The sequence below is a fragment of the Cyclopterus lumpus genome, chromosome 15 (assembly GCF_009769545.1).
Source record: "Cyclopterus lumpus isolate fCycLum1 chromosome 15, fCycLum1.pri, whole genome shotgun sequence".
NCBI lineage: Eukaryota > Metazoa > Chordata > Actinopteri > Perciformes > Cyclopteridae > Cyclopterus > Cyclopterus lumpus.
In genome coordinates, this window is record NC_046980.1 from 151,425 (window position 1) to 162,500 (window position 11,076).

Below are 11,076 nucleotides of genomic sequence, written 5' to 3' on the forward strand. Positions count from 1 at the left end.
ATGGTAACAGTGTGTGATGCATTGCAGGCTGAGGAGGCTCAGCGGAAGCTGAGAAGACAGAACGGAGAGGACACTGGTAAACACACCTGTCTGCCTCGTAGTTACACCTGTGTGATGATGTTTCATGGTGATAATGTGTGTGTGTGTGTGTGCCCACAGCCCTCCCCCCCCCTTCCCCCCCTCTTCTCTGTCCTCTTTTCGGCAGCCTGGTGAACCTGCTGCAGTGTGACGTGCTGCTGGCTGTAGAGGGCGCTGTGCTGCAGTGGGCTGTAGAGCCCAGTGGGGGGGGCTGGACCGAGTCCATGCTGCAGAGGGTGAGGCACATGGGAGGTGTACTAGACCCTAACCCTATGGGGTATTGTCCAAAAGTAATATGTACTAGTACTCAGGGTGGTGTTTGGAGGACTAACTGTGTGTGTACTCTGTGTGTACTCTGTGTGTACAGGTTCTTCATCTGGTGGGCGTGGCTCTTCTGGAGGAAGAGCAGCAGCTGGAAAGCAGCAGCAGAGACGATGACGTCACCTTTAACTATACATGCAAGATCACACGTCAGTACACACATTATATATACACACATTATGTATATACACACATTATGTATATACACACATACAGACACAGTATATACACACATTAAGTATATACACATTCAGTATATACACACATTATACAGACACAGTATACACACATGTATATACACACATACAGACACATTAAGTATATACACATTCAGTATATACACACATTATACAGACACAGTATATACACACATTATGTATATACACACATACAGACACAGTATATACACACATTAAGTATATACACACATTCAGTATATACACACATTCAGTATATACACACATACAGACACAGTATATACTCACAGTATGTATATACACACATTATACAGACACAGTATATACACACATTAAGTATATACACATTCAGTATATACACACATTATACAGACACAGTATATACACACATTCAGTATATACACACATTATACAGACACAGTATATACACACATTATACAGACACAGTATATACACACATTATACAGACACAGTATATACACACATTCAGTATATACACACATTAAGTATACACACATTCAGTATATACACACATTATACAGACACAGTATATACACACATTCAGTATATACACACATTATACAGACACAGTATATACACACATTCAGTATATACACACATTATACAGACACAGTATATACACACATTAAGTATATACACACATTCAGTATATACACACATTATGTATACACACACATTCAGTATATACACACATTATACAGACACAGTATATACACACATTATACAGACACAGTATATACACACATTATACAGACACAGTATATACACACATTATACAGACACAGTATATACACACATTATACAGACACAGTATATACACACATTATGTATATACACACATTAAGTATATACACACATACAGACACAGTATATACACACATTATACAGACACAGTATATACACACAGTATGTATATACACACATTAAGTATATACACACATACAGACACAGTATATACACACATTATGTATATACACACATTATGTATATACACACATACAGACACAGTATATACACACATTATACAGACACAGTATATACACACATTATGTATATACACACATTAAGTATATACACACATACAGACACAGTATATACACACATTATGTATATACACACATTATGTATATACACACATTATACAGACACAGTATATACACACATTATACAGACACAGTATATACACACATTATGTATATACACACATTAAGTATATACACACATACAGACACAGTATATACACACATTATGTATATACACACATTAAGTATATACACACATTCAGTATATACACACATTAAGTATATACACACATTATACAGACAGTATATACACACTAAGTATATACACACATTCAGTATATACACACATTATACAGACACAGTATATACACACAGTATGTATATACACACATTCAGTATATACACACATTATACAGACACAGTATATACACACATTATACAGACACAGTATATACACACAGTATGTATATACACACATTATACAGACACAGTATATACACACATTATGTATATACACACATTAAGTATATACACACATTCAGTATATACACACATTATACATACACAGTGTATATACACACATTCAGTATATACACACATTATACAGACACAGTATATACACACATTAAGTATATACACACATTCAGTATATACACACATTATACAGACACAGTATATACACACAGTATGTATATACACACATTATACAGACACAGTATATACACACATTAAGTATATACACACATTCAGTATATACACACATTATACAGACACAGTATATACACACAGTATGTATATACACACATTAAGTATATACACACATTCAGTATATACACACATTATACATACACAGTGTATATACACAGTATGTATATACACACATTAAGTATATACACACATTCAGTATATACACACATTATACAGACACAGTATATACACACATTAAGTATATACACACATACAGACACAGTATATACACACATTATACAGACACAGTATATACACACATTATGTATATACACACATTAAGTATATACACACATACAGACACAGTATATACACACATTATACAGACACAGTATATACACACATTATGTATATACACACATTAAGTATATACACACATACAGACACAGTATATACACACATTATGTATATACACACATTATGTATATACACACATTCAGTATATACACACATACAGACACAGTATATACACACATTATGTATATACACACATTAAGTATATACACACATTATACAGACAGTATATACACACTAAGTATATACACACATTCAGTATATACACACATTATACAGACACAGTATATACACACAGTATGTATATACACACATTCAGTATATACACACATTATACAGACACAGTATATACACACATTATACAGACACAGTATATACACACAGTATGTATATACACACATTATACAGACACAGTATATACACACATTATGTATATACACACATTAAGTATATACACACATTCAGTATATACACACATTATACAGACACAGTATATACACACATTAAGTATATACACACATTCAGTATATACACACATTATACAGACACAGTATATACACACAGTATGTATATACACACATTATACAGACACAGTATATACACACATTAAGTATATACACACATTCAGTATATACACACATTATACAGACACAGTATATACACACAGTATGTATATACACACATTAAGTATATACACACATTCAGTATATACACACATTATACAGACACAGTATATACACACATTAAGTATATACACACATTCAGTATATACACACATTATACATACACAGTGTATATACACAGTATGTATATACACACATTAAGTATATACACACATTCAGTATATACACACATTATACAGACACAGTATATACACACAGTATGTATATACACACATTATACAGACACAGTATATACACACATTAAGTATATACACACATTATACATACACAGTGTATATACACACATTCAGTATATACACACATTATACAGACACAGTATATACACACAGTATGTATATACACCCATTATACAGACACAGTATATACACACAGTATGTATATACACCCATTATACAGACACAGTATATACACACATTAAGGATATAAACACATTAAGTATATAGACACATTATATATACACATTCAGTATATACACACACGTTAAGTATATACACACATTATATACACGTTAAGTATATACACAAATTATATACACACTACGTTTATAGACACATTATATACACATTCAGTACATAGCCACTTTAAGTATACACACATTATATACACATATACATGTGTGTATATACTGAATGTGTGTATATACTTAATGTGCATATACATATCGTTCGTTCGTTCAGGTCCAGGTGAAGCTCCCAGTACTTCAGGAAGTGTCCTGGCTCTGTTGGAGAGTCTGCAGAACGCCCCTCACCTGGAGGTTCACAAAGACATGATCACCTGGATCCTCAAGGTGAGCGATGAGGTCACACCCTATAGATCTGATCTGTTCTACAGGCTCAGTTTAATTTCAGTTAAGGTGCTAATAAATAATATTTACATGGGTTAACTTCAAGGTTTAGTTTGTTCTGTAAAAAGTATCAAAATATTCAAAATAATGTCAGTGTTAATTCCACTTGATGTACTCAGCTGTTATGCTTTCTTTGTAATGCGTCTGTTCATTGAACCATTAGTGAGGTCAGCTGCAATTCATCAAATCATTATACAATTTGAGAATATTTTGTAGCAATTAGACCTATGCTTTAGGAGGAGGTGACCAAAAACCTATCCTATCGTGTTGGACATAACTCTGGAGGTAAAGGACATGTGTCCTATCGTGTTGGACATAACTCTGGAGGTAAAGGACATGTGTCCTATCGTGTTGGACATAACTCTGGAGGTAAAGGACATGTGTCCTATCGTGTTGGACATAACTCTGGAGGTAAAGGACATGTGTCCTATCGTGTTGGACATAACTCTGGAGGTAAAGGACATGTGTCCTATCGTGTTGGACATAACTCTGGAGGTAAAGGACATGTGTCCTATCGTGTTGGACATAACTCTGGAGGTAAAGGACATGTGTCCTATCGTGTTGGACATAACTCTGGAGGTAAAGGACATGTGTCCTATCGTGTTGGACATAACTCTGGAGGTAAAGGACATGTGTCCTATCGTGTTGGACATAACTCTGGAGGTAAAGGACATGTGTCCTATCGTGTTGGACATAACTCTGGAGGTAAAGGACATGTGTCCTATCGTGTTGGACATAACTCTGGAGGTAAAGGACATGTGTCCTATCGTGTTGGACATAACTCTGGAGGTAAAGGACATGTGTCCTATCGTGTTGGACATAACTCTGGAGGTAAAGGACATGTGTCCTATCGTGTTGGACATAACTCTGGAGGTAAAGGACATGTGTCCTATCGTGTTGGACATAACTCTGGAGGTAAAGGACATGTGTCCTATCGTGTTGGACATAACTCTGGAGGTAAAGGACATGTGTCCTATCGTGTTGGACATAACTCTGGAGGTAAAGGACATGTGTCCTATCGTGTTGGACATAACTCTGGAGGTAAAGGACATGTGTCCTATCGTGTTGGACATAACTCTGGAGGTAAAGGACATGTGTCCTATCGTGTTGGACATAACTCTGGATCATTCTGTGGGTCTTTGAGTTGTTCAGAAAAAAAAAAGTTTGTTTGTGTCTTCAGATGGTTGCAAACATAAAAACAATGAGAGAACGAACGTCCTCCACCTTGACTGTCCCCGTATGCCCGGGACAAGGACCAGAGGAGGTGAGATGCCAAACATTGATGTTGTATTGTCAGTGATGATGATGATGATGTTGGTGGGATGATGAGATCTTCTCTCTGCAGACGCTGCGAGACAAAGACAAGGCGGAGAGGAAGAGGAAGGCGGAGATGGCTCGTCTCCGGAGGGAGAAGATCATGGCTCAAATGTCGGAGATGCAGAAACATTTCATCAACGAGAACAAGGAACTTTTCCAACAGAGTCTGGAGGAGCTGGAGGCGTCCACGTCTGCTGCAGCAGACAACAGGTACACCTAGACACACGTTTATATATAGCTGTATATACCTGTACACACACACACGTGTGCGTATATCTGTACATGTACACACATGTACGTGTACACACATGTGCGTATACCTGTACGTGTACACACATGTGTATGTCTGTACATGTACACACATGTACGTGTACACACATGTGCGTATACCTGTACGTGTACACACGTGCATATACCTCTACGTGTACACACACACACGTGTGCTACACACGTGTACGTGTACACACGTGTGCGTATACCTGTATGTGTACGTACGTGTACACACGTGTGCGTATACCTGTATGTGTACGTACGTGTACACACGTGTGCGTATACCTGTATGTGTACACACGTGTGCGTATACCTGTATGTGTACACACGTGCATATACCTGTACATGTACACACACACGTGTGCGTATACCTGTACGTGTACACACGTGCATATACCTGTACGTGTACACACGTGTGCGTATACCTGTATGTGTACACACGTGTGCGTATACCTGTACGTGTACACACGTGTGCGTATACCTGTATGTGTACGTACGTGTACACACGTGCGTATACCTGTACGTGTACACACGTGTGCGTATACCTGTATGTGTACGTACGTGTACACACGTGCGTATACCTGTATGTGTACACACGTGTGCGTATACCTGTACGTGTACACACGTGTGCGTATACCTGTATGTGTACGTACGTGTACACACGTGCGTATACCTGTACGTGTACACACGTGTGCGTATACCTGTACGTGTACACACGTGTGCGTATACCTGTGCGTATACCTGTATGTGTACGTACGTGTACACATGTGCGTATACCTGTACGTGTACACACGTGTGAAGGTTACATAAAGGTATAGTAAAATATTTTCTCACCTTCCAGTCCTCCCAGTTCGGAGTCCACCTGCGTTGCACAGGTTTGTGTTGGTCCCAGGAGAGTGGGCGGAGCCGAGCACCGTCAACTGGTGACTTGTATCCTGTGTCAGGAGGAGCAAGAGGTCAGAGGTCAAGGCAGAGCCATGGTGCTGGCGGCCTTCATCCAGAGGTCAACGGTTTTGTCTAAAAACCGCCGTCGCAACCTTCCTGACCCAGGTGGGCGGGGCCTCACTATGACATTGTCGGGACAACGGCCACTCAGTGTTAATCAGTGTTGTTTGACAAATGCATAAAATGTGTGTTTTAGAGCGCCACGACCCTCTGTTCATGAACCCTGACCTGTCACTGGGGATCCACACGGCCAGCTGTGGACACATCATGCACGCCACCTGCTGGCAGAGGTGAGACACTGCAGCTGCACCGTCTAATAACAATGATTGGCATATCCATTTATACAGCACCAAATTACAACAGAATGTATTGTGTGTGTGTGCGTCTGTGTGTGTTTGCTCTCAGGTACTTTGAGGCGGTGCAGTTGAAGGAGCAGAGACGTCAGCAGCGTCTACGAGGTCACACCAGCTACGATGTGGAAAACGGAGAGTTCCTGTGTCCGCTGTGCGAGTGTCTGAGCAACACTGTGATCCCTCTGCTGCCACACACACACACACCTGACTACAGGTACACACGCACACCTGACTACATTAGACACACACACACCTGACTACAGGTACACACGCACACACCTGACTACATTACACACACGCACACACCTGACTACATTACACACACGCACACACCTGACTACATTACACACACGCACACCTGACTACATTAAACACACACACACCTGACTACAGGTACACACGCACACACCTGACTACATTACACACACGCACACACCTGACTACATTACACACACGCACACACCTGACTACATTACACACACGCACACACCTGACTACATTACACACACGCACACCTGACTACATTAAACACACACACACCTGACTACAGGTACACACGCACACACCTGACTACATTACACACACGCACACACCTGACTACATTACACACACGCACACCTGACTACATTAAACACACACACACCTGACTACAGGTACACACGCACACACCTGACTACATTACACACACGCACACACCTGACTACATTACACACACGCACACACCTGACTACAGGTACACACGCACACACCTGACTACATTACAAACACGCACACACCTGACTACATTACACACACGCACACACCTGACTACAGGTACACACACCTGACTACAGGTACACACGCACACACCTGACTACAGGTACACATACACACACACACCTGACTACAGGTACACACACACACACACACACCTGACTACAGGTACACACGCACACCTGACTACAGGTACACACACACACACACCTGACTACAGGTACACACGCACACACCTGACTACAGGTACACACACACACACCTGACTACAGGTACACACACACACCTGACTACAGGTACACACGCACACACCTGACTACAGGTACACATACACACACACACCTGACTACAGGTACACACACACACCTGACTACAGGTACACACACACACACACCTGACTACAGGTACACACGCACACACTTGACTACAGGTACACACACCTGACTAGAGGTACACATACACACACACACCTGACTACAGGTACACACACACCTGACTACAGGTATACACACACCTGACTACAGGTACACATGCATACCTGACTTCGGGGTACACACACATACCTGACTACAGGTACACATACACACACACACACCTGACTACAGGTACACACACCTGAATACAGGCACACATACACACACCTGACTTCAGGTACACATGCATACCTGACTACAGGTACACACACACACACCTGTTTTCAGGTACACACACACACACACACCTGACTTCAGGTACACATGCATACCTGACTACAGGTACACAGACATACCTGACTGCAGGTACACATACACACACACACCTGGCTACAGGTACACATACACACACACACGACTACAGGTACACGTACACACACACCTGACTACAGGTACACACACACCTGACTACATTACACACGCACACACCTGACTTCAGATACACATACATACCTGACTACAGGTACACACACACCTGACTTTAGGTACACACACCTGACTACATTACACACGCACACACCTGACTTCAGATACACATACACACCTGACTACAGGTACACACACACCTGAGCACAGGTCAACTCTCTTTTTTCTCTCAGGGTCGATCATCCCAGTCTCGAGGCATGGCTTAAAATGACCAATCAGCAAATAACAGCAATACACTCCGCCCACAGGAAGCCGTCTGACGGTCAGTCACCTGTCAATCATTTAGAGGCCGGAGTCACACCTTTCTGTTTGATATTTGTTTATTAATAAATTGCCTGTGTGTCTATTTCAGGTGTAGCAGAGAGGGCAGAGCCTGCCGTTCCTGACGGATTCAAAGTGGACTTCACTCCACAGTGAGTTTGCATTGGTACCACTATACATCTGTTAGAACACACCTGGATGGTGTCAGCAAATGATGATGTCACCATCTCTATCAGGAACCTGTTTTCCAGCAGCGTCAAGGAGATGATCACCACCTTCAGCATGTCCACCTACAAGGTGGGACTGAAGGTTAACCCCAACGAGCAGGACCAGAGAGTCCCGGTGCTGAGCTGGTCCACCTGCGCCTACACCATCCAGAGCATAGGTACACACACACACCTGGGACGAGTCCTTACACACATGAGAGGTCCATGCACGCACCAGAGAGGTCAGACGTTCTGCTGACAGTGCGTTTCTTTGCAGAGCGCCTCCTGATGGAAGAGGACAAGCCGTTGTTTGGAAGTTTACCTTGCCGACAGGTAACAAGAGGACGAGCAGAGGGGCGGGGTTTTAGAGGTTTAGCGTGTCGGAGGATCTTTCACCTGTTCACCACAGGTACATCATTGTGTGTGTGTGTGTGTGTGTGTGTGTGTGTGTGTGTGTGTGTTAGGATGACTGCTTAAGCTCTCTCACCAGGTTCAGTTCAGCCTGTTGGACTGCGGCTCCACCAACAACAGTTCAGTCACACTTCATCAGGCTGCTAGCAGGTAATACACACAACACACAACACACAAACACACAACACACAAACACATATACAGTTCTATTTGTTGGTAATCAGTCTGTTCTGTGTGTGGTTGCGCGCTGTAGCCCTTGTTCCAGACTCTCGGGTAGAAAACACGCTCTCTATCCTCGACATCGACATGTTTCACCTGCTGGTGAGTAAATCAGTTTACAGTATGAAGTCGGAGTAAATCCAGTGTAACAGTCTGTTTTTCTATCTCTGCAGGTTTACAGTGTGCTGTCATACAGCTCGGTTCACAGTCTGGACCAATCAGGACAGAGAGTTGTAGACTCTGCCCACCTCCACATACTTCACCTGGTCACTGTGGCTCACCTGGTTCAGATCCTGCTCACCTCCACCACAGGTGGTCGTCTCTCGCACTCACACACATAAACACACAGGTCCATCCATACCTGTATGCCTTCCTCACACCTGTCTGTCGCTCACGTGTTTGTAGAGGAGGTGTGTATGGATCAGGACAGCAGCGCTTCAGAGGAGGAGGAGCTCACCTGTCGGCTCTACAACACGCTGAGGAAACACCTTGGCAGGTCAATACACACACACGCACAGGTGTTCAACAGTCATTCATATAAACTTTTTTACTTTATGTATTGATATATATTTATACTTTTTACTGAGTGGGGATACAAAATGTGTTAATAAATCAATATTTAAATAATTCAATAAATACAGAAAACTATATTGCTCTTTATTAATTAATTGTCTATTTATCTGTTTATTCATCCTATTTTTGCCACATTTTGATGCATGTATTACTATGTAATATATTGTTTTGTTATTTGTTTAATGAACTGTGTGTGTGTGTGTGTGTGTGTGTGTGTGCGCGTGTCGTATGTGTGGATCAGTGTGTTACCTGAAGTCACCTCTGGGTGGCAGTTGTTTCGTTGTGTTAAAGCTGGCTGCCTGCCGTTCCTTCGAGCCACCGCCCTTTTCTTTCACTACCTGAACTCTACAGCTCCACCTGCTGACCTGCTGGGTAACCACACACACACACACACACACACACACACACACACACACACACACACACACACACACACACACACACACACACGCAGGTTGTCATTGTGTCTTTGTGACGGATGAATCTGAAAGAAGCTCTTTTACCACCTCTAATCTCTGCAGCTCAGACTGGTTTTACTTCATCTATTTAATACCTTCTATTGTTGATGGTCATGACATGAGTCAGTGTTTTAAATGGTTTTATGATGTCATGGTTCCAGGACTTTTTATAACATTATTGGGTTTGATTACATTAAAGGCAGA

General features: G+C 41.5%; 1 protein-coding gene across 7 annotated transcripts in view; it reads left to right on the forward strand.

The window, feature by feature from the left end:
- Nucleotides 1–11,076, forward strand: part of ubr2 (ubiquitin protein ligase E3 component n-recognin 2) — a 43,516-nt gene that overhangs the window by 26,992 nt on the left and 5,448 nt on the right. For 5 of the 7 annotated variants that reach the window (XR_004611135.1, XR_004611136.1, XR_004611137.1 and 2 more), the window contains exons 24-41: nucleotides 28–76; nucleotides 160–314; nucleotides 446–548; nucleotides 4,041–4,150; nucleotides 5,388–5,471; nucleotides 5,553–5,734; nucleotides 6,636–6,844; nucleotides 6,936–7,029; nucleotides 7,145–7,306; nucleotides 8,918–9,006; nucleotides 9,097–9,157; nucleotides 9,242–9,390; nucleotides 9,489–9,544; nucleotides 9,676–9,772; nucleotides 9,876–9,943; nucleotides 10,015–10,153; nucleotides 10,247–10,337; nucleotides 10,656–10,786. Coding sequence is in view for 3 of the 7 variants with exons in the window: in XM_034551835.1 (XP_034407726.1) it covers nucleotides 28–76; nucleotides 160–314; nucleotides 446–548; nucleotides 4,041–4,150; nucleotides 5,388–5,471; nucleotides 5,553–5,734; nucleotides 6,636–6,844; nucleotides 6,936–7,029; nucleotides 7,145–7,306; nucleotides 8,918–9,006; nucleotides 9,097–9,157; nucleotides 9,242–9,390; nucleotides 9,489–9,544; nucleotides 9,676–9,772; nucleotides 9,876–9,943; nucleotides 10,015–10,153; nucleotides 10,247–10,337; nucleotides 10,656–10,786 (2,029 nt within the window). In the remaining 4 variants the exon portion in view is untranslated. Of the gene's footprint in view, nucleotides 1–27; nucleotides 77–159; nucleotides 315–445; nucleotides 549–4,040; nucleotides 4,151–5,387; nucleotides 5,472–5,552; nucleotides 5,735–6,635; nucleotides 6,845–6,935; nucleotides 7,030–7,144; nucleotides 7,307–8,917; nucleotides 9,007–9,096; nucleotides 9,158–9,241; nucleotides 9,391–9,488; nucleotides 9,545–9,675; nucleotides 9,773–9,875; nucleotides 9,944–10,014; nucleotides 10,154–10,246; nucleotides 10,338–10,655; nucleotides 10,787–11,076 lie in introns of those variants that run through there. The other 2 variants (XM_034551837.1, XM_034551839.1) reach the window with 2 other exon arrangements.